We start from the raw sequence: 25,044 nt of genomic DNA on the forward strand, positions 1-25,044 counted from the left end.
ACCTTAATACAATAACCTGTCATGTAGTGTCGTTACTTACCTGAGATTTGAAGGATGCAACCTGTTTCAATTCTAATATTTTATGCATTAGGTCATAATACAAATAATCTGATCCTTAGAAAAGTGTCCTTTTTGAAAGGCGAGACGAAACACCTCATACCAACCACGAGCTAAAGTATTCTGAAGTCAAATGTGAGGCCATCTGTTCGACAACTAAGGCTTGGGCCAAATTGGGTCATGCAACCAGATAACGATCCTAAACACAGCAGCAAATCTACAGCAGAACAGCTGAAAAAGAAAAAAGTCAAAGTCCAGGCCTCAACCTGCAGGATCTTAATAGAGCAGTGAATAAGCAAATATCCACAAACCTCAATGAACTGAAGCAACGCTGTAAAAAAAGACTCTGCCAAAGTGTCTTCACAATGATGTGAGAGACTAATAAAGTCACACAGAACCTGGTGAATCATGGAGCGTACTTAATTTTTCACACTCTGCTTCTTCATTTTGTGTGAGTTTTTACTGAATTAAAGACATCACAGGGTATTATATCACATGTTGTTGATTAGGTTGGGTTGTGTTTACCTTATTTTAAGACGTCGTAGGGACTAGATGTATTTTTATTATGTTTTTATTATGTCCTAACATGAAAACCTACATGGAAAATGCAGCATTTCATGCCAGCCCATCCTGTCGCTGAGTGTAGTGATGAACAGATTAAAATGATCACCTGTAATTCTGTTGCTACTGCATTTTCCAGAAAATGTGTGGTTGTAAAGTTGCTGGTATGCAGGTCTTTCACTTATATCTTGGTATCAATGAAAATGTCATAGCGGTTTATATCAATGCCATTTAAAATCAGTTTGCACCTGATTTGAAGTCAGTGTGGATAATGAGGAGTCCTCAATGTGCTCAGGGGGAAAAGGGTTCAGTGACATCTGTGCAAGCTCAATTTACCTTTAGCTACATGACTATTAACCTGTAGCCACTCGAGCACACCCACGGCTGCAGCTAAGGTCTAACCGAGGGAGATGTTAAGAATGCAGAACAAGATGATGCAGGTGAGTAATCAATGCAGCGTGACAAGACCGCCCTGTTCTCCAGGGAGGTGCAGTCTCTGAACCGTAACCGTCAGTGAAAAGTTGTCATCATGGTGACACGATGCGTCAAGTTTGAGTAATGTTATTCTGTCTTTGCGGGCCTGTGTCTGTGTGTGGCCCTGACCCTTCTGGTTGACATCCCGCCAGTTCTTTAATACCATTTGGAATCAAGTTTAGCGCTCAGGTGTAACAGTGTAATTTTGAGAAATAAACAGAGCGGACTAAACTTGAACTGACTTTTACATTTTATATAAGGAATTTGCAATGTATTACAGTTTATATAGCACAGAAGAACACTTCTATTAAATTTAATTCCACCCTTTTTTTTAAAGGGCACTTTTCAGTCCAGTTCAAAACTATTTTATTTATATACTGCAAATTTACAACAACAGGGAAAAGAGGGTAAAGAGAAACAAGACAAAAATTGACTTTTGAGTCTGAGCAATAAACTTGGGATATTCCAATATCAATAACAACAGAAAAAATGCAATAAGCCATGAGTCAAATCTATTCTTTTTTTCTAGTTGTGTGTTTTTGGCTTGTTGCTGTACTATGGAATAAATTTTGGGCCGCCATGATGGTGTTACCCAATGAAAAAACAAATCTAAACATTTTTTTTTTTAAAAACCCTTTGCGGTGTTGTATGTGTAAACAAATACTGTTTGTCTATACACACATTTGCTATATTACCAGTACTGCATGTACTAAACTTTTTTTGATTAACTGTGACAGAAAGACTTCAAATATAGTAGTAGTAGGAGGAGTATTCACTTTAAAGACTGTTTAAACTTCCTAAGAAAGCCAGGACTTTATCAGTTGTTCTAAATTCGTTTGTAAAGTGCGAACAAACTCGGGTATTAAAATAGTGATAAATTGGTGCTTTGTGGTTAAACTTACAGACATATTTGTGTGTAGCTCTGTTAGTAATTGAGAGTTAATGATTGACCCCTTCACGAGTCTTGATGCTGCTGGCGCGCTTTTGGACTACAAACTCTCCGTGCTATGTGTGCTCGAACGCTATTGGCGCATTAAGTGACCGATCGAGCCAATCAGCGCGAACCTTCTAACATACGGGAAAAACTGAAGTTGTCCTATTTCCTCGACAAGCAATGTCCGAGTTAGGTGAGTGTTATTGAATATATTTGGCTTATTTTTACACAAATCCTGCTCTTGTGGTCTCATATCGCAAACTGATATTTATGTATGGAGGATTTCAACGGGGGGAGACAGCTAATATTAACTTTTAGTCTGTCGCCGCCATTATACCACCGAAGAAGCATATCCCGCCCTTCTTCTTCGGTCTTTTCTTCTTCTTCTCCTTGATATCAGAAAGTAAGCACCAGTGGTCCAAGTGGTAAAAGGGTTTAGTCGCTAGCAAATGCGTCGTTGACGCCCGCTACCAAGGAGTAAAACGCAGGGTGTTTTATTAGCTTCCGAGCTAGCAGGATAGCTGGCTGCCACGCCGCGGACATGTTAGCAGCTTTAGGAAGATGGCCATCGCTGCATGTTAGCAGCAATCTGGTGGTCCGAGATAAAGCTCTTGGGCTGCTAACGGCTAACGGTTAGCCTTCGTTAGCTAGCTGATTAGCTTTTCTCCCAGCTGTTTCATATCAGACCCCCGACAACGAAGCAAACGGGAGGACTATTTTTGCTGGTGAATGCATGAAACATGAGTGACTTTTATTTCTTAGATCACCCCTCATCCGAGTGACATTGCCTCTGCAGTAAACTAACGGCTAGCATTAGAAATAACACAACCGTGATGCAATATTAGCACACCGTAGGGAGGGAAATAATGATAGGTGCTTGCAGGTAAATTGGCAAATGTATATCACATTTCTCTTGATCCCTTATTGCTTGACTGAGGAGTAGTCAGTAAGACGTTGTAGTTTCTGCAGGTGGGGTAGGTAGGAAAGACCCAAACAGACACAGTGGGGCGTTTTTGGTATGCCATGATATCAACAAATGGCATAAAACGAGATTTATCCATCCATTTATATGACACTTAGAAATTCATGGAAAGTCAAAATCAGTACCCTACAGTGTTGTTGAAGATTATTGCTTGACTTTTTTAAAAGTTGTGTAAAATTTTCATTTTTATGTTGTAAGTCAAGGCCAGTTAAGTTACTATGTATGGTTTCTCACTGTTTGGGGTAAAACACTTCTTTAAAAGTGTATATATAAAAAAAAAATTGGAAAAACTTAAAGAACTGTTTACTTAGGGTTTGTTTTTGTTTTTTTGAGTGACACTGGCATTTTGGCATTATTTTTTTACACATATAACACTAAGTGCAATCCTGTCCAACTGCTTCATGGTACTGTAAGGTGGCAATAATATTTTGTAAGATGCTGAACTTTATACTTCAAAGACTTAAGTTCATTTTGGGAACATGTGTACACACTGAAATACAGACTGTATTACTCTGTGGAATGTTACTTGATCAGCTTTCTTCCATAAAAGACCAGATTGAATTTCTGTGAAAGAAAGTAGTACATCTGAGTGAAAATTGAGGCCACTTTGAAGGAAAAAGAAATTGTCAAGTGTAGATGTACTGAAAACAAAAAATACTCATGTATAACAAAGAGTGGAAAAAATAGAAAGATAAATACTGGTGGTACCACTTATTTTTTTAATACAGAATTCAATGAAAACAAATATTATTATTGTTATTGTTATTAGTATTATTATTATTACCAATAATACTAATAATAAATAAGTCAGTTTTAGCAGTAGTAATACTCAAAACAAAAAATAAACAAATATATGCAATTTAAGTATGATTTAAAAACTGCTATAAGTAGGGCTGTTCGATACGACCATACATATCGGATGACAATATGAAAACATCTATCGTTTCATGTTATATCGTTTGTTTCGTGGTGTCGTAAAAAAGACTGTTTGCGGCAATAATTTTTTCATCGTTTTGATGATCACTGTAGTGGCTATATCAATTTCTTAAAGTTCTGTCTTGCGCTTATATTTACAATAACCACACTACGGACGGACAAGTGACTTTTTTACGCGTACTTTCGTTAGTAACAACGACAGTAAGACCATTGTGTGGCTCCGCCGTCCACTTGTTTATTTTCCACATAAACCTTTCACAATAAAGCTGAAGATCCTGTTGAGATTTTTCAAAATAAACTGAAATGATGACAAAATAAATTTCTCAAACATCAAATTTCAGAATGTTCATCGAACAAACTACCTCAAATAAAAACATGAAGTAACTATAAATGGCGCTTAGAGTCACCACGTGGATGCAGGCACAGAGAATACCAGCATGGCCAGTGAAGATGAGGCAGAACCAGGTAGCTCCCAACAGAAGGATCAATCAAAACGAATTGAGAACCTTATTCCTAAACGAGGGGCTACCTCTGTAGCATAGACATGGTTTGGTTATGAAAAGTCTTACCAGAAAACTACTATACAAATTATGCCGCAAACCGGTCCCCACCACAGACTCAAACACGACAAACCTCTTCAACCACCTACACAAGAAGAGTATGGAGAGAGTTTATGGATTAGAAGCAAAAAAGAGCCGTCAGGTGCTCAAAATAATCCTTAGATTCAAATGTTAGAACAGGCTTTTCCCCGCAGCACGCCATGTAATAAGTACAAAGAAAATGGCGGCTGTTACGACTTATGCCTAAAAATGTATAGCTTCATGTATCAGTCAAAACACTCGACTCCATGTACACGACTCCCAGCTGAGAACACTTCACACAACAAGTTCAGTTGCTCGAGACTCATAGAATTTACAGAAAATGTCACATTTTTGCGATATATATAGTTGTTGGGATGAGAAATTTTTTATATCGGGAGGTTTTGGTCATATGGCACAGCTATAAGATCCTAAAACAAACAAAACATTTTACCATTTATAGCTTAAAAATGTCTGCAGTGGGTTAAATTTCTCACTGTATTACTGGATAGTGTGATATAAACTTTTGTAAGGTCCATTGACCTCCATCTACTTTTATATCAGCGTATTCTTTAGAAATAAAGTGTTTCACTAGACACAACTAGTGTAAGTCTACAAATGGACTTCCCACCATTTTTATGCCATACATTTCACACTGAAGTTTGAACTGCTCTGGGGCACTGCTGATTGCTCTCATGCAATGATACCGCTATCTGTCACGTATCCTTATCTTTATTGATTGGCTGGGAGAAATCCATGTGGGTCTACAACCTCACAGTGAGGCATAGAGAGGCCAATTCAGATATCCATTAAAGATACCAGTTGGATTTTGGAATACCTGTGAAAGCTCATTACGCTGTTAAATAAAACTATTGTTGCTCAAAAACCTAAAATCAGAGCAGTAAGACACACTTTTTTTGTGGCTTATTTCACATACACCACTACACCTCAGTATTTACAATACTAAATATTGTGTGCCAATAGTGTGTTTTGTTTGTCTGTATGTTTTTTAATGTCTAATGTCTTTATTTAGACCAGTAAATTGGCTGTAATCAACAGGATTTAGGAAAGAAGTATGTAATATAAAGAAATGGCTTGTTTTGCAAGTATCTTTATGACTTTGTATTATTGTACCTACTTGTGTTCTACACTGTAATCAATCTGGTCCTTTATGACCACTTAAAATATCTTTATAAAAATGTTATATTTGTTGGAATTTCTGCTGCCCTCTTGACCAGATCTCTTGTGAAAAAGACATTTTAATGTCACTGAGACTATTTATCTGGATAAACTAAGCCACTGTTGTTAAAGTCACTTAGAGAAAAAGTGATTGCAGCTTACATCGCAGGACAGGAATTTTCTTTCTGGCTCAAACTTGACTTGGTATCATTCATGAGAGATATGTGGATTTGTTTGACAGGTTATAGGGCAGCAAGTTATTTACAACCATATATAAATACCAACAGTGGGTTTTTGGCACAACACTGGGTGTACCATTTACTTTGTGTGTGTGTGTATGTGTCAGTGTCCCCACCCCTCAGGAACATTTAATAAAAACTAGGGGTCCACTCGGTGTATGATAGAAGAAAAAATATAGTAAAGGGTTTTTTTATTGTTCATTTTGAGAATAAAGTGGAAATGTCAAGAGTAAAGTCAACTCCCTTAGTCCCTGGGCATTTTTCAATATGCCTTCTTGCGGACTTGTGAAATGTCATCAGCCGCAGCCTTGTCTTATGATGCAACATACCCCCTCTGCACTGCATGAAGGGCTAACACCCCCACCCCCCCCATCTGACTAGACACAATTTTCTGCTTCACATTTTTAATACTTAACCCCACACTGTATTTATGTTCTAAGAGAAATAATTTAGTTGTTCTCTAAGGTATGGTATAGCAGGTATTAATAACTCATCTACACAAGGCATTTTATAGAAATTTCACCTGCCATGAACATAAATTTAACATCAGTGTGACTTGAAACTGGCCGCTTTATTATCAGCATTTTCTCAAAGTAGTAGTTAAACAAATTCAAAGTAAGCAAATGGGAAAAAAACCAAAAAAAAACAAGGTCAGATTTCCCAGTGTTTCACAGTAAGTGCATAACTCCTAAGAGTGATTAGTGCGCTTACAGTAAGAAATGTCATAGATGGTCGTATTCATTGTGGTGCTTCCTCCTCGATGTCCACTGCAGGAAAGCAGCTATGGTTTAACACACAGCTCCCTGATGTGCTGATGCAGAATTATAGTCTTTTCACAGTAAATTTGGAAACAGTCCTCACACACAGCTTTTGTCCACATCGCATTTTCCATTATCCAGCGACTGAAAAGAAATTTCTTTTCAGTGTCCGACCGCAATCCTCTGACAAGGTCTACAGGCTGCTTGTCATAAATTAGAAAAATTTAGTGATGTGTTTAAAGCCAGAGTTAACTGTGTTAATAACCACAGGTTTATTTTTAAAATGAAAGAATCAAGTTTAGTTGAGTACATCCTATCAGAAACGTTGCGGAGAAGCCGCACTGAAGATGTCTACAGAGGGTTCTTTGCTAAAGCAGTCTCAGTTTCTTTAAAGAGTACTCTGGTTTGTGTTTTCCAAGGTTATTTCTCACTCAGAACCAACTTTCACATCCAGTGTATTGTATGTAGCTGCATTTTCATTAAATGTAGTAAAGAGTGCCAACGCTTTTGAACAGTCGGCCCTGCAGGCAGTTATCAGAGATCACTAACTGTAAATGGATAGTAACTTCATGTATTTGCTTGACACGCCTGGCTTCATTATGATTACCTTTAGGATGAATTACCATTGCATAATTATCAGCACCCTGACCCATATCAATACTTTGGCACTGGTGAATCTGGTACCAGTACCAATTTATTACTGCTCTTAAGTACCTATGCTTATTCATGAGATGTCTCATCAAAACAAAATCTAATTATATCACCTGTATTAACCTTTATATTTCCTCGTTGTCTGCCAATTAAAATGATAAACCAGAAAGTGTGTTGTTGAATTGATGTGTTTCAGAGATAAACACGTGTGCCTCTTACTGGGTTTCTTTCATTTTGAAAGGTTTCTTTTTTTTTCAAAGAGGAGCATTGCTTGTGGAGTGTGAGGTCTAAATGCTATCTTGTGAGTAGGAAGGCTTACAGACATAGTGTTTTGGTTATTACATTCGACAGCAGTGTGAGCTAGACTGCACCACCAGTGGGTCCAATTACAGAACATATCTAATTGATGTTGGAGCTGAACACAAGCTCAGGCCGTGAAATGGCACAGAGACAGAGAGAAAGAGTTGGCAAGGTCTCCACCTGAGCAGCAACCTGCATGGTCAAAATAACAATTAGCTCGGCTCAGTGCATGGTGAGTCATCTTGGCAATCCCACAGTTTGCATACTGGCAATTGTGTCCAAGCTGCTGTTGATTATATATGCAGACACTTCTTTTCATCAGAAGAGGGCAATGTTCACAACCAAACTCCAAATGTAAAGCACTTACAGATCTGTATAAGATTCACGTAGTGATGTTACTTATTCAAAGCATGGATTCGTTTTGAGAACTGTTGCACTTTATCTACATCAGCTTTGCATTGCTGCACTTCTCATGAAATGTTTTTAATTTCTAATCCCCCTACAGCCATGGAGAATTCGTCCGTCTACATGTGCTTCCCCTGCTACCAGGAGTTTAACACCCTGGAAGAGGTCCTCAAGCACCAGTTGACATGCACTGCTGGCGATGAACAGCCCGACACATCTGGAACCAACGCCGTCACCATCCCAGTGCTGCAGACACAGGTGAGCGCTGACACAGTCGTCGCTATGCCGTTTTTGTCATGTGACTGTGATTTTTAAAAATCTTAAATTATGACATTGTGGCCTGAAATAACCATCTGTGTGATCACATAAAAGCCTCTGAATCATATCTGGAGAGTGACTTTGAAGTGACACGTTTAACTTTAGTCATAAATTCACAATGCTCTGCTACTTATCAAAGTAATAGTGACCTTGGTCCGAGCACTTAAGATGGTGTTGTTTGTGATTATTTACTGACATATTTCAAGGTGCTGCTGCGTATTAGTCTCTGATTTATGTGAACCCTGACATCATACTTTTAATCACAGAGTAACCAGTAAGTCTTTTTGGTTTAGTGACAGAAAATTAGCTGTATATAAGCCAACAATGATTTGCATTTGTGTTGTCATTTTTCTTGTTTGCCCATAAAGGACATTAAAATGTAGAGAATCTCAGTTCACGATGGTTTTCTATTACATAATTACTTTGGAGAAGAGAAAATTCTCCCCATTTTGGCTCTGGTTGTATTTTGACTGAATTAGGACTTGATTTAGCCCCCTAACCTTTACTGTTATGTACTCATAATAGTTGTGTGTTAAGGTAAGAAGATTATTAAACAGTTCAACTGCTTCCTGTCCAGTAATGAGAAAAGAACACATTTGCATGCTGTTCGTCTGAGTAATGAGTCACTACTCAGGGAGACGTGTGTGGCTGTGTGCTAAAAGTAGATTAAGAATAGACTGTAAAACTATTAAATCAGGCTTTATATGTCAGAATGAACAACAAAACATGCTTTATAGTTTGAATAAGCTCTCATAGTCTGTACTTATCAGGCTTGTGGGCTAAGCCCTGTTCTCAAAGTGTTGGTGTATACAAGATTTTCTTTCTTTTTTCTTGTTTTTAAAGACATATATTAGGTTATGTGATGCAGTAGCTGCAGGATTAAAAGAAAAATGTGCCAGAATTGGTTTATTTTTGAGATTTAATTGGATAAACCAGAGCAGAGGAAAGTGGAAGAAGAGGAGGACATGTGCTGAAAGTGGCAGACCAGATTGAGATCCATGATGGTACATTTACGTGTTATCCAATGAGGCTGGCTGAATCACCAGAGTGGTCCTCATGCTGCAGTAATAATGAACAGACTGTTTTCTTTTTGACCACCGTACCCTTTCGCTTCTGTGGGTGAGCTTTACCATCTATGCCACTTTTTTTTCCCCCCTTAGTGTTTTCCTTCTGTATTGTGTTTCCTCTTGTATGTTAATACTGCTGTTGTTTTTATTCTTTGACTTGGCTTTTAGAGGGGTGCAGATATTTACATAATGCACTGTATTCACTATTTCTTATGGTTTGCTTTCAGGTTGGTAAATACTCTTTGGGAAAGCATTAGTCTTCTGAAAATGTGGTCTGAATTGCAGGGTTTGAAAGTTGCATAATGAAAAGAGTTATTCCATTTAACTTTGACAGGTTGAGCTGAGACTTGTGAAGTAGCTGCCACTTTTTTATTTTTTATTTTCTTTTATTTGCCATTCCCGTGACAGCTTCAGAAAGCCCGCAGGGTTAAAAGCAGTCACTGCCCCTCGTTTAGCAGTAGGGCACGGCTGTCAAAGCTTGTGCCTGGACTTCCATCCTTACAGTCTTCACCACACGTCCATAGAGCATGGCGGCGCTCATGACAGACAGATTGCATCCTGAGTCGCCAGCGGGAAGAAGAGCATGAGAAATGCATCAGTCAGAGCAAAAAAACCCCAATAAATTAAAAAAAATCCCCATAACTCTAAGAAACATATTGCTCACATTTAACATCAGATGATATTTAGCGTTTTATTGCTTTTGTTTATGACACATTCAATTAATATTTGTTCTGTAGTAGGAAAAAAATACAACTTGTACAAACTGCTTGAGCTTTACAGCACTGTGGATTTCTAGAGTAAATACAAGCAGGCGTTATTGTAAAGATGTTTGTTTAAGGAGCACAAACACAAAATGATGCTCTCATTTCAAATAAAAAGTCAGTGAAATTAGTTTTAAAACGCAAGTCAAAAGGCAGTTAATGGCAGGATGTGTATTTTACTTTTTATTTATTATAAAAAAACGTATTATATCTTATATAATGTTTATGCACACTTTCAAAACTACATTCCTAACTTCTGTCAGGGTATGGATGCAGGGCTTCTGGGGTCCCCTGCACTGTCTAGCAGTGGATCCCGTGGTTTGCAGGATCCTCCAAAGGATTGAGATTTGGGGAGTTTGGAGGCTGGGTCAGTGCCTTGAACTTTGCTGGAGAGATGTTTCTGCTATCTGGGAGGTACAGGAATATTTCCTGGACTAAAACAACCCTCTTAAGGGACTACCCCCCACTAGGGTTTAAATAGCTGGCACTCTCCATGATTTGGTTTTGGAACGAAAGAAGCCATTGGATGAGAGGCGAAACGTCTTCAGGAAATTTTGAAAAAGCCCAGTCGCTTTCTTTTCCAGACCTGGAATGTGTTTAGGTACCTCATATGTGTCACAGAAGCATCCGTGTGAGGGCTATGAACAGTAATTCTTAATTTGATTATTGAAGTTTAATTAAAACCAGATGTTTGATTGTAAAAATGAATCATTTTAGAACAAATGAGCACTGTCAGTGCCTTATTTGTTTTCTGAGCCACCCAGCATTCGAAGCTTGATTTCTACAACAAAAGTTGTTAAACCCAGCGTTGCTGTGTGGTTAGCGAAGCGCTATCCATCCATAATACTACATACTGTGTGAGTCAAAGTCACAACAGTGGGAATTTTGAATGAAAAATTAAGCGTTATTTTTGGCCACATTTGAAAGCACTGATCCACATGAATGCCAGAAGCCAAGGTTTCCCAGCAGGTCATTGATTTTAACGAGATGATCGATGTTACTCACTTTGCCTACCAGTGGGTTCAATGTTGTGGGTGATGGCTGCGTGGGTGTGTGTGTTGTGAAGCAGCTAGACCACATCTGAGGGTGGTCTTCAGTTCTCACACTCCAGAATACCACAACAAAGAAAATACAAATCATTACATGTGAGACATGTTGAACAGCTGTGATTGACAGCTCCAGATGCCTTTAACCCCGACCTTGATGCTCTGTTTTTATCATCCAAATGGGTGGAGGGCGCGAAGGTAAGACCCTGTGGAGTGACCCTTGCAACCCTGACGGGCCTTTTGATTGTTATCAGCCAGGCTGAGGCTTTATCTTGGTTGTCTGCAGCTCTCAGGGGAACCTTGGCTCTAAGCACACACTGCTTTAATTGACCTCAGTACCCCAACACTGAATTCTCATCTTTCATCCTTTAGAAAGAATAAAACCGGAAAAAAACCAAAGCGTGTTGACTTGTTATTGCAACAAGTCATTTTATTTGTATAAACAAAGATTTTAAAAAGTGACTTTATTCTTTTTCCTTTCTTGTCTTTGCAGCAACATATAATAAATATATCAAAGACAGATGCACTCCCACAGATTGAAGTTCAAGCAGAAGAGCCGTCTGTGCAGGCTGTTGAAAGTGCTCCCCCTGAGGATGAAGTCAGCACATCGTCAGATCAGCCCAGGATCCTCTACCAGTGTGGGGATTGTGATGAACTTTTCAAAAGCCTTGTACTTTGGCAGCAGCACCGTAAAGAAGGGGCATGTCAGCAGTCTGACATGTCTGAGAACAAGTCAAAACCAGATTCAGAAACTATGCCAGAGACCTCCTCAGTCCAGAGTGCAACCTTACCTTTATATTCAGTCACTGAACCCTCTTTCTCACAGCATGAAACTAACAAAAATATCAATTCAGACGCAGTTGAAAAAGCTTTGCATGAGCTGGAGCAGCAGGAAGGTACAGAGACCACTTCATCTCAGAGCTCTGATCCTCCTATTTCTGAGGTAGTTTCAGTCTCAAATCCAGATGAGTCGTCACCTAAGAGAAGAGGGGCAAACAAAAAGCCAAAGCCTGAACCTGTGCTTTTGTGCGTGGACTGCGGCTCGTGCTTCGGCCTGGTGTCAGAACTAGTGGCTCACCGCAAGACCCAGCACGGCTTTGAGGAAGCTCTGCACCGCTGCTCCGTATGTGGGGAAAGCTTCCTAAATACCACTCTCTTCCTCTATCACCGAAAACAGCACCGACAGAAGGGCGAGGAAAAGGTGGTAGAGGTTACGGAAATGACTTCAGAGGTTTTTACTCAGAGCAATGGCGCAGATCAGCGGGACCACGGTGCACCTCCTGCCTCCGCCAGTGTTGACACCACTTTCACACAGCCCGAGCTGTTCGTGTGCACCCTTTGTCTTCAGAGCTTTAGCGACGAGGGAGGGCTGGTTGCACATCGTAAGCAGAAGCACAACCTTAATGAGCCGCTACACACGTGTGCCCACTGTGATTTGAGCTTCATGAACACCACCCAGTACCTGTATCATTGGCGGCAGCACCGCTTCATGCCAGTGACAGAGGTGGCTGATGGGGCGGAAGCTGGTGGTGAAACAGCCACCACCAAACCTCAGGATAGCCCACAGAGCACAAAGCGACTGCTTTCCTCACCTGGTTCGGCTGGTGAATCAGGTTCCCCCCTTCCTAAGAGAAGCAGGCCTTCCTTCAGGATCCTGAGTGCTAATGCACTCAAAGGTAAGTGAAATTCATTACTTTAAAACACAACTACAAGGCAGTAGTTGTTTTTTAACAAGAATTTTTGTTCTTTACTCAGGAAACAAGAGTTCAGATATTAAAGAAGAATTAGAGGCCAACACTGGTGCAGACTCGGACAACACCAATCACCCTCCACCTGCCAAGCTGCTACAGGACTGGGCTCGAACACCACTCCCGCACGTGTGCCCGTACTGTGGCAAAACCTTCACGAGACGCGTCTTCCTCCGCACGCACGTCTACAGCCACACCGGAGAAAAACTTTTCACCTGCAAGGTGCCAATCAAACATTCAATCAGGGTGTCTCTGTCTCGAGTCTCGGGAATGACTTACATTTTTGTTGTGCAGACGACTTTGATGAGATGATGTAATGCTGTGAAGTGAAGGCTGACATCTACAGCCTCATTATGTTTGACAGATTCCTTGGTGTCTTTGCATAATGATGTCTGTTTAAAGTACAAGTAGAATCTGAGCAAATGTAGATATGAAAATGTCCAGAAAAGTTTGGGCATCGCTGAGCAAGTTACAGATTTAAGTAAAAAGAAGACGACTTCTACAATATAAAACTGATGAGAAGACAGGGAAATAAGTGTGTGGGTTTGTGTGGGTTTGTGTGGGTTTGTGTGTGTATGTGGGTGGGAGGGGGGGTTGTTTGGACACAGTTATTGTTATTTTTTTTGGTAACTTTCTAAAACATTTCAAGAATTTTAATTTTCTTACCTCTTTTCATTTAAAAAAATGGGAATATGTGACTCGCTCAAAGGTTTCCATACTTCAAAACAGCTTCATTTGCTTTCAAATAGTGTTTAAAACTGTTGGCACTAATTCTGGTTATTGTTTTTGTGAAGGTCTGCACAAAGTCCTTCACCAACTCGCAGAGCCTGCTGCGCCACAGCATGAGCCACACGGGCAACAAGCCCTTCAGCTGTGATGTCTGTGGCAAAAACTTCTCCCAGGCAGCCACCCTGAAGAGACACCAACGCATTCACACATCGACACTACCTCGCCGCAAGCGTGGCCGCAAACCGGTACCAGCTCCACCATTTAATATTAATCAAAATCACTCTCTGATTGAGCATTTTATTTCAAAATCTTGTAAAATATCTTAATATTTAGAAATATTGTTAAGTGCACGGGAATATTATTGATATTCAAAGTGATTTTGACAGTAGGTGAAATGGTAGACGACGTATTCTATAATAAAAAGCTACATTTAAAAAAGTCACTGTGTGAGTATCTTGCTGAGGAAACCCTTTTTATCGATATTGATTGTTGTGTCTGTCAATGCAGGTGTGCAGTTTGGACAACGAAGGAGCTGCTCATCTCTTCCCTTGTCCTAACTGTCCTTCACGCTTCAACACCGAGGATCAGCTCAACCATCACAAGTAATAACACTTTTTTTCCTGACGTTATTTTTACTTTCGACACCTTGTATTTTGCAGGTGTTGGTGGAAATAACTAGAACGTGTCAATATTCAATCAAATTCAAAATCTGTTTACCGCATAACTACATTAGAATTACATTTTCAAACAGAAGGCAGGACAGGATTTAGATAAACCTCCCTCCCTCTTGCCGGGAGCTGTAGCAGCTGAGCCGTGTCCGACCACTGAGCAAGACCTTTAAGCTGTGTAGCAAACACACTGAGATGTCTGTGTGCCCTTGAGCCACATATGATTGACAGACGCAGGCCCAGTAAATTAAGATGAGAACGATAACTGCACAGAACAGGAGAAAGAGCCTGGTCGTGTCCTACCTGGCTGAACAAGGGGGATAGGATGTACACTACAGACTGTGTGTGTGTGTGTGTGTGTGTGTATATATATATATATATATATGTATATATATATATATATATATATATATATATATATATATATATATATATATATATATATATATATATATATAAAAAATAAAATTCATATAATATTGACTTAACATGATCTAGTGTGCTAAGTACTATATTCACTATTCCCTTTTCATTAAACCCAAAGGTTTCACCAAAATGTAATAATTTTAAGTCTTTTAATTATCTTGATGTTACGTAAAACAGTGAAATGGTTACTGTTACATTATCTAGGAGGAAAAAATCGACATCATTGTAGGAGATTAATAAGTAATACCTCTGATTATTATTTTGGTGAACAGGAAAATGTGGAGAGGCAAAAAAGGCTGATCTCATTGTCTTTGATGACATCCTCAAGTTCACTGGTTTCTATGAAAAACTCTTTAAAACCTTAACGATCTCATTTTGAAACAGTGTTAACTCAAGGTTCTTTACCACCTTTATCCTGAGCTTTAAACTGCAACGCACACTCTTTATGAGGACACACAATGCTAAGACCTTGAGTTAAGATTGTGGTTTTTTTTAAATTAATTATTTTTTTTATATTCCCAAGTTCAGAAATAAACCTTTACACATAAAAAGATATTTGGTTTCCTTTTAGAGAAGATGAAGGTATCAAACTTCTCCTGAAGCTTCCAGCAAGAAAGCAAATAAGAGTATTTCCAAAGTGGTAGAGAGAAGGGTACGGACGTCTTAGATGTTTACGGAATCTGCAGCATGCAAATGTGTCTCATTTGCATGTAAAATGACTCAACATTGAGCTCATTTTCTGCTGATTGAAATATTGATGGATCAACAGGGTTTAAATTAGGTGTCAGTGTACATCTAATTTAAACCCTGATACTTTACATGTGACGTGACCCCTGCTCGTCAAAGAACATCCGTCTTGGAGGGGGTGGCCCTGACGGGGATTTTAATCCTTCTATCTGGCTCGAGGTCAGCTGTCCCTGAAATATTGAATTCTATTGGCATTTAACAGGGAACAGAAAGACTCTGGCCTTGGATGGTCCTTGCACATAACCTCTAGCATCCAATTTTACTTTGAATCAGTCATGTGGTGAAGAATATTTTCAGGAACATTACCTAAAGCAGTAACACCGTGGCGGTGTAATACAGATACTTGTATGTATGTAATATTTAACAAAGTTGTGGAAACTGAAACGTCATCCCTGTTTGTTCTGATTACGAGAAGCTGCACGCACAGCAAAGAAGTGTTGTTTTTTTCTCCTTGCTGTAAAAACAGGCCTGATGCAGGAGTAGGTGAATACATCCTAGCAGTTCTCTCCTCCCCTAAGGCTATACCCAGCGTAACGTTATGCAGAGGATAAATATAGTCTTTCATGTCTAACCCTGACTCCTCCCAGTTTACTGCTGTTCTTTTATCTCCGGCTGTTTGTACACTACGCCGGTACCCCTCATTTGACCTGACGTACAGCTAAGTACATACAAGGTGGCAGATTAAGACCAAAACATGACTTTAATTACACACTTTTATGTGTCTCTGAATTAGGACTGCTTAAGTATTTATATTGGGAGCTATAATTGTTTAATTTTATATATGTTTATGTCCTTGGCCTATGATTTAAATGTTTTTGGCTCTGTTTGAATGTAGCATTAAAAAAAAAACTGTCAATACTTCTGTGTTTGAACAGATTGTTGCACACCAGCCACCCCTTCCCTTGTGCCGAATGTGGAGAGGCCTTCAAACGTAGGAAAGACCTGGACCTGCACTCCCTCATACATCAGGGTAAGAGTTCAAGACTTGGACTTGTATTTTATATTTTTATAGTTGGCAAGCACTAGCCTGATTTTCTTTGATATTGATTTTGGTGTCCATTATTCTGACCTTATTCTTTGCCCGAGTTTTTGCACTGCGTCATGTGTTAATCTTACTTCCATCAAAGAGGAAGACAATAAGTTTTTTTGTTTGTTTTTTTTAAATCAGCAAGCATTGATTCATTGAGAAATGAAGAAGCTAATGAAAAACAAAACTGCCATTCGTTTATTCATTACAACACGTTTTACCTGAAAACTTTCTGGACAACAAGATAGCTGTAATAAATCATGGATTTTTCTGGAGAGGAGAAGAAGTGAGTCTGTTTTCTTATTGTTTAGTTATTTACTAATAGCTAGCAAACTAATGCCAGAAGGGCTTATCCTAGGTCTTAAGATAAATGCCTCCTTGAACAGAATAAATAGTAGTGATAGTCAAAGCTTTTGCTTTATATAATTACAATCAGCATCTTTTAGACACACCAGATATCGATGTTGGTAGTAATGCTAATGCACAGCTTTTATGTCCATTTGGCAAATGATATGTCTCTGTACACATTTTGAGCAATGTGTAAGAACAATAATCAAATGTCCATTTTGAAGATTTGGAACCCAAATTTAAAGATGCACAAGATGTTGAGTGGGGTCACACTTTACTGCTCAAGGCCCCTGAGGTCCACCACACGGGACACTTTGTATCATCGCCATACTTTGTGACCTCTATCCAGCTTTCACTTGCTGGCTCAGTCTTTAGCCTTTGTATAGCTTTTATCACGTTCAGCAGCTTTTTATGACCCTATAGCTCAAGCTCAACTTGCTCCAGGAATTTAATATGTATATATTTTATTTTTTTTAATAGGTGAAAACAGAATACTAGCATAGCAGATGTTAGGGAGAAGGTGCTATGTCCCATAGTTTACTAAGGACACAATAGTTGAAACTGACCCAGTGTTTCAAAGATTACTGTCCTGTCAAAACATGGATAATTGACTTGTTGGAAATCAGTCTGCAGAAGCCCTGAAAGGCTCTACTCCAGAGGAGAATATTATAGTCATTACTACGGTCAGAACACAGTTAACTGTGTAGTTGTCATTGCACCTTGTAGCTTGATAGCATTCATCTCGGAAACACCTGAAAATACTTTCCGAGGCCCTGCCAGTCATTCATACTCCCAACAGGGAGAAAATACTGAGAACCTGTGCTGTTCTGTGTAACCTAAGAGAAGATGTCATTCACAAAGAAGTAGAATGAGACGCTGAAATGTCCTCTACCAATGCATAGACTTGAAACTAACATTATATTAAAAAATCAATGAAATCCCTTTATTTGAGATCTGACAAAATATTTCCAATAAGTGGGTAGAGCCAAACCCGCTTGGCATCTTTAGTTAAAAGAAAGGGACACAGCACTGCCACCTTCTGGTAAGATTTAACTTATTGTATATCTTTATTCTTACTCTGACCATGAGTTAATGTTTGTCAATGTGTGTAAATAAATAGAATTAATAACTTGTTTCATGTGATTATTTTATAACAATTTGAGAAATGGGTCATTCTGAATAAGTAATTTCTTTTACAAGCCCCTAATATAGGAAAACAAAAGCCACCTCACACCATTTATTTACTATTACAAATGTTTTAAGTCTGGTTGGCATGTCTATCGTTTACACAGTTTTCTAGGTTTAGTTGTAACATAATTTAAACCCCTCTCGTTTCTGCCCACGGGGGGTCATCAATAACACGTCAAAGTAAGTATTTAAAGTAGAAATATTTTTAAATTGATATGGCATAAAACGTACTCGTCATAGGGCATATCGATAAGAAATTGTTGAGCGTGACTTTGAAGCAAACATTTGTCAGTTTGGAACATGCCAAGCTGAACATGCTAGTTGCTCATAATGACTCGATGATAGTTGCACATAATGACGCGATGATATTCTGGACAGTTGCCTCTGTTCATCCTCTGACACATCATGCGTGTGTCGTCAGCGTCTTGACCAGCTGGTACCAGCAGACCACTACCATGGCAACATTATGGGCTGCATTTGAGATGATATATATGGGTGATATTTCTGCTACAGGTCAACGTTACACACTTTTGTTCGGTTCACTGCTCATTTGGACGAGACTGTTCCTTTGTCCTTTTTGGCGAGACTCACCTGCGCTAGAGTTCAGACTTCAGTTCACTATCATACTGACTGAAGGGGAAAGAAATGCTATGTCTATAAGAAGAAGACGAACAAAGTACAACACTTGGTTTTCCCAACATGCAGTTGGGCATGGTGAAGATCGAGAGGATGACTGTGGGTATGCTACTGCAAACAGGTCTTTGCATATTTCATCAGAGGTCATTTGTCTTAAAGGTGTGATAGGTTGCTTTGGTCAGGATACTCAGGGGCATGATGTCCCTCTTGGTGTCACAGAGCCTCCTACACTACAGATATTACAAAGTGATTGAGGGTATCTTTATGTGTGATTTTTGCATGTCACTGGTTGCTGATGGATGCGCATGTTTATTGTTGACAACTACGTTAGCTGGCAACAATTTTTGGTCCTAAACTGGATAAATGCATACACTTCTGTCTGAACTGGAGATGAAAAAAGTGGCAGGGGACCATAAGGTGAACATAGTGTCCCCTATTCTTCCTTTATTTCCTCAGTCTGACTATTTATCATTGAAGGGGTTTTAAATTGTGGTGGAGATGCCGAGAACCCAGCCGTCTACATATCTTGTTATAATAGAAAAACTAGAGATGATTTTCTGATCCAGTGAATGACTGTAGAATAATGCAGATTCAGCCAAAAATGGCTCTAACCATTTGCTTGTTGTTAATTTACAAAAATATGCGTATGGTATATGCGTTCTTCAGTGTATTAGGTCAATGACTTTCTATTGATTAGCGTGCCATGTGGAGTGGAGGAGCAAGGTGGAGGCAAATGAATTGGGTCAACATGTTGACACTTCATCTTAATCAGGGGGTGTTGGCACACCAACCTCATTAGTTAAGCTTGAAGAGTCAGCGTGCGGCAGAGGTCAGAGGTACGGGGCTCCTCTGAGAAAAATGATTGGAGAGATTGATCTATTGATCCATCCAGGGTCATAGGCTGAGATTGCCCTTATTAAAGGTTTAATTAGACAGTTTCGATAGGGAGCAGAGTGGATCTCCCCCACTGGGACAGACTGTACAGATGGTTAGCAAATTGCAAGTTATTGGCATGATGTCCTATGGACTTAATGATGAACCATCAGTGTCAGCAGTTTCCCAACCAGATTTTTGAAAGCTACCCAGGGAGCGAGGAAGTTTGGTTTACTTTGGTTGTGATGAATCAATTAGATGATGAATGATCTAATTGACACAATGTTGCAGTTTTATAATGTTGTATAGCTCAAATAGGTAACGAGTTAATCAGGGAAATTAATAACTGATTAACCAATAAATAATAACTGCTTTTATATATTAAACAAGAAATTAAAAGTATGTTTGACTGTGCGACCAGTTGACTAGATCTGTAAATCTTGTTTCAGTCACTAGTCGGCAACAGCAATACTAGTTGGTTAAACATATTAATTTTTTATTATTTTCATCTTAGGTGTTATGCAGCTAGCTGGAGCTGCAGCTCTGGGAGATGGCAACACCCCATTGTGTGATGGGAAGTTGTAAATAAGCAACGAGTACAGTTCTGCTGTACCTTTTGCAGTTTTATGTTGGCTGTTTCAAAATGAAAAGCAATCTGGCATATGACAACTCAACCACATTCTGCAACCTGAATAAAAAAGGCTGGTGGCGGTGCTAATGTCAGCCACACTTGGGAAATTAATGTGACGTGACTCTGTGCAGCGAGTGTGAATATGTGCCACAAATTGGCACACATTTTGGCATCATTTAAAATACTATTTGGTTATCAAATAATGGGATTAAAGGTTTCAAATAGCTCTTGAATACATGCAGTATTTGTGCAGGCAGCGTTTGACCTCGTCCATTAGATTGCTCCCTTTTGACTGTTATCTGAGTGTGTTTTAATAGACTTGACTAGACAATTAATTTCATTTACATTTCTTCTCTCACTCAATCAGCTAGTGCATTAGTCGCTGGGAACATCCCTAATGAAAAGTTCTCAGAGCGCAAGATAAAGTAATCAAATTGCTTGTGTAACACTCCAAAAGCAAATAATTTTTAATATAGGGTGATTTAAATGTAAAAAATGTTGGAATGCACTCTGATAATTTTTAAAATTTCCATTTACAGGCATGATTGTGATACCTTACGTAGCTTTTCTACAAGTCTGATTACTGTACTGATATCAACCATTCCCCTGAAGTGTAAAGTTTCTATACTTGGCTGCCTTTAAAGTCTTTAGGATCATTTTTTATCTTGTAGCAGCATAACATTAAACAGTCAGTGACCCACTGACTTGATGAATGCACTAAAAGTTAATAAACTGTTCTTCAAAATGACATTGATAAAGTAACTCTGTTTAATGGTGATCGGTTACATCTGGCCAGTACTCAATATGTTTAATGATGTCAACCTGGTGATGCAAAGAGAAGAGCAGCAGCTCATCACGGCTGAGCTCAGTAAATGTTAGTCGCTTTTGTTGTCTTTGTGAATCATTATAAAAAGGGCTGCTGGTCATTTTTTAATAGGTGAGCTAAATGACAGGTTGTTTTTGGGCTCTTTACAACACAACTTTCATGTTTTGCATCTTTTGGCACCGATTTGTCGAGTTGAAATCATAAACGGTAAACAGAGGCCACATTATTTGTTGACTGCGACGGATTGTTTGGCCACTGTTGCCGATTCTGTATGTACCACCTGTCACTGCGCGATTGCTGGCCCAACATCAAGCAGTCAGCAAGCTCAAACCAGCCATCAGATTTCAGCACGGCCATTAGCGTGTAGTATGACGAGAAATTATGACCACCTGTCTAAAATCCGACACTGTTCCATTACAGACAAGCAGCCAGCGACATGCCCTCACTGCTCATCCCAGTTTATCAACCAATCAGTGCTGGAAATCCATCTGCAGCGTTGTCCTACTACCGAAGAGGAGAAGAATACCGGTCGTGGGAGGGGCCAGGGCAGAGGACGCTGCACTGGACAGGTTGGAAACATAAAAGAACATTGGAGTTGGATTGTGACATCGTACTTGCAAAAATTTAGATAATGACGACACCGTTTCTGTCATTTCATTCTGGTGTGTCTCCCTCTCGTCTCCTTTCCCTTCCTTTTCTTTATTCCTCCCTCAGATTGAGTGTGACCTTTGTGGACACCGTTGCATGACCCAAGAGGGCCTCGACCTTCATCGTTTATCCCACACAGGCCAGACACCTCTCAAATGCCCAGTGAGGCCATGCCGCCGCCGATTTATCTCCAACAGTGCCCTGGAGGAGCATGTGCTGGCGCATTTTCAAGGAACGCTCAGCAAGTCCAAAAACCGACCCCGCTTCCGTTGTCAGATTTGCCACAAGGAATTTGCCTATAATTCCACCTTCAACGTTCATATGAGGACACACACTGATGAGAGGCCCTTTGAGGTAAGAAGCACGATGGCGTGTACTTGTGTAAAGGTAGTTTTTTTCAGCCTTAAGAATCCTATTTCTCTCTCTTTATACAAGGTCTTGAAATCTTTTAAACACCTGTATTTCAAAATGAAACTGAGAGCTGCCTCATCCCCATCCACGGTCACAGCCGCTCATAGCTGCGGCCATCTCTCTGGTTCCGGACCATGGCCATTTGTGCAGAGTGTGTCCTGCGGGTGTTTTCTCCCTCTCTGTGTACCTGTGATTAATGGCAGGGCTGAGTTAGGGCCTGTCAGCTCCCCTCTGTGCCTGTTACTATTCTGGGATTCTCTCCCTCTCTCTCTGCTGCTCTGGTGACGAGGCAGGACATCAACTATAGACCCACCCAAGCCCATCTCAGCTGTAGAAATTGATTTAATATTTGTGGCTTCGCTTTGAACCACGATCTATCAGGCAGGCTAAGGACTGTGGTTCAAGGAGCACCGGTTCTCAAACACAGAGGCAGTTACGGGGATACATTTTAATTTATATCAAATATACCTTGTGTTCCTGGAGGAACATCTGTGTTTGCTCAGTTTATAAAGAGCAAACTTCACAGGGAAAGTAATTATATTAGAGTGTATTTCACAGAGATACTGAAACTGCAGATCTGTCAATAGGGATTGCAGTTTCAATCTGAGTGTCCCCAGTGGGAATCAAAGCAAAGCTCAATACTGTTACTCCTCTGTAGTGCTTCAGGTTTAATCATCTATCTACTTTTATTTCATTGTCTGCGCTCAGTTGGGAGCGAACAGAACAAATGTTGGTGTTGCAGGAATGATGCCGTTGAACTGTTGATTACTAAAATGATTATTTCGAAAAGTCGAGCTCTTAGATCACTGCTAATATTTTTTCTGTTGTGTAACTCATACTCTGTGTAATTTATTACACTCCCCTTACATGCAGAGCTGCAGGGTTTAGTCGAATCGATTATTTCAGCGACAGAATATTCATCATTAGCCTGTGACGAAGCTGAAAATGACAAATGTTCTCTGGCTCCAGCTTCTTATTTGCTGCTTTTTCAGCTTTTGTCAGGTAAAACACGATAGTTGAAGACATATTTCCTTCATTTCTTTTTTTATCTGGTGTCTGGATGTCTTATTGACCAAACAATTAATTGCTTGTGTGGGACTGATGATGATGATATCCTTTTATTGTTCTGTATTTGTCTTTCGCCCTCTGTCTTCCCTATCCCATTTTCTTTCTGCTCTTTCTGTGTCTCAGCCAGGAGTGCTGCATCTGCAGAAAAATGTAAAGAGAGGTTTTAGGAATTAATTGCAGTTGAGTTTGTGTGCTGCCAGAGTTGTGAACTTAACTTTCTCGCCTCTCTCTCACCTTTTCCCCGCTCTTCTCTGTTCTTCCACCAGTGCGCCACATGTGGTAAGCGCTTCCGCCAGCTGCCCCATCTGCAGGATCACGAGCGCATCCACAGCGGTGTGCGGCCTTTCTGCTGCTGGATTTGCGGCAAGAGCTTCAGCGTCGCCGCTCGTCTCACCGAGCACGCCCGCACCCACAGCGGCGAGAAGCCTTACCCATGCCCTCACTGTCCCGCTGCTTTTCGGTCTCGTTCCAACCTGGATAAACACATCCGACTGCACGGGGACCTGCCTCCGGAAACAGCGGAGCAGGTGGTTAATGCAGCTGAAGCTGCTCAAGTCCAGAAGGTGCTGGAGGGAGCCAAAGCACTGTCATCTTTAGCCACCGTGGAAGAGGTCGAATCTGGCTCTGTGCAGACCATTTATGTGCTGCAGGGAGCTGAAGGGACTACCGAGACCGTAATGATCCCATCTGATCAACTCAGCAGTTTAGAGGGAGCGTCGCAGGTTGTCATTCTGCCCTCCTCTGTCCTGGGAACTCAGGCCATCACTGTTCCCACCATCACCATGGACGGGAGTGAAATCACCATGGTGGAGACGAGCCAGTCACCACAGCATACCATTGAGTTCATTATGGAGGAGACTGTTTGAAGGTAGCTTAGAAAGTCGTGGACAACAAGGACATGAAAAACACTGAATGATTAATCGCTAATATAGACTGCTGGTGATCTAAATATTTTGACAGATGAAGCCAATACCCTGTATGCTTATTGTCTGGCAGATTTCTAAGAGAGTTTAAGCAAAACTCCCCACCTGTGTAATAAGTTTTCTTGAGCAGACAAGTGAATTTATGACATAGAGGAAACATTGAGCAGACCACACACTAAATTAGCTTTTCAGACTAATAGAACTGATTGTGTGCATTTACTGCCCCTGTTTATTAGGGGACGATGTGGTTGCCTATGAAGTGTTCTCTGCTTTCTTTATAATAAAACGCTTGAGCATTCACTCTTGTGAGCGTCGATCATTTTATTAGGTGGATGACAAGAGGGCATTGCCCCCGTCTCATCAGATGGGACAGACTTTATAGGTCCTGCTGTAAATTGGCACCTCAGCCAACATTAGGAAGTAGCTTGAGCTGAGAAACATAAAGACCCGCTCAGCAGCAGTCGCTGTCGAGATTTTCAAACCGCTGTTTCTTTCTGTCACACACAGACACACTGATGTTAGCAAATGGCACAGCGAAGCAGAGTAATGTGTGTAGATCAAGTCTAATGCTCCCAATAATTTGTAGGACATTACATTATTGATTTGTTTTGTGCTGTAATTAAATACAATAATAATAGGGATACGGCGAGATTTATGATGATTTAACTGAAGTACAGCATTATGCAGTGGCAAGTTGTGTAATGAAATTATCCAGCACTTGCTGTATAGTTATCAAAAATAATGATGCTATTTGTGTCTGAATTGGAAGAGGCATAATGTGATATAAGTTTTGCCAGTGCTGCAGTAGCCCATTATAGGCTTCTAAAGTGCAGTTTATGCCTGTCTCCCACCCAGTGATTGCTGACAGGGGGGTTTGAGACCACATGCACGCAGAGGCACT

General features: G+C 40.1%; 1 protein-coding gene across 1 annotated transcript; it reads left to right on the forward strand.

Moving 5' to 3' along the window:
* The first annotated feature begins 2,114 nt into the window (after positions 1-2,114).
* znf574 (zinc finger protein 574) lies at positions 2,115-24,443 on the forward strand. The gene is made up of 10 exons (XM_031744343.2): positions 2,115-2,219; positions 8,155-8,312; positions 11,740-12,922; positions 13,002-13,216; positions 13,789-13,968; positions 14,231-14,325; positions 16,440-16,534; positions 21,514-21,662; positions 21,808-22,095; positions 23,487-24,443. The coding sequence occupies exons 1-10, from the start codon at positions 2,207-2,209 to the stop codon at positions 24,084-24,086; spliced, it is 2,976 nt and encodes a 991-aa protein (XP_031600203.1). The 5' UTR covers positions 2,115-2,206; the 3' UTR covers positions 24,087-24,443.
* Positions 24,444-25,044: the final 601 nt, after the last annotated feature.

Source organism: Oreochromis aureus, linkage group 11, assembly GCF_013358895.1.
Source record: "Oreochromis aureus strain Israel breed Guangdong linkage group 11, ZZ_aureus, whole genome shotgun sequence".
NCBI classification, from domain to species: Eukaryota; Metazoa; Chordata; class Actinopteri; order Cichliformes; family Cichlidae; genus Oreochromis; species Oreochromis aureus.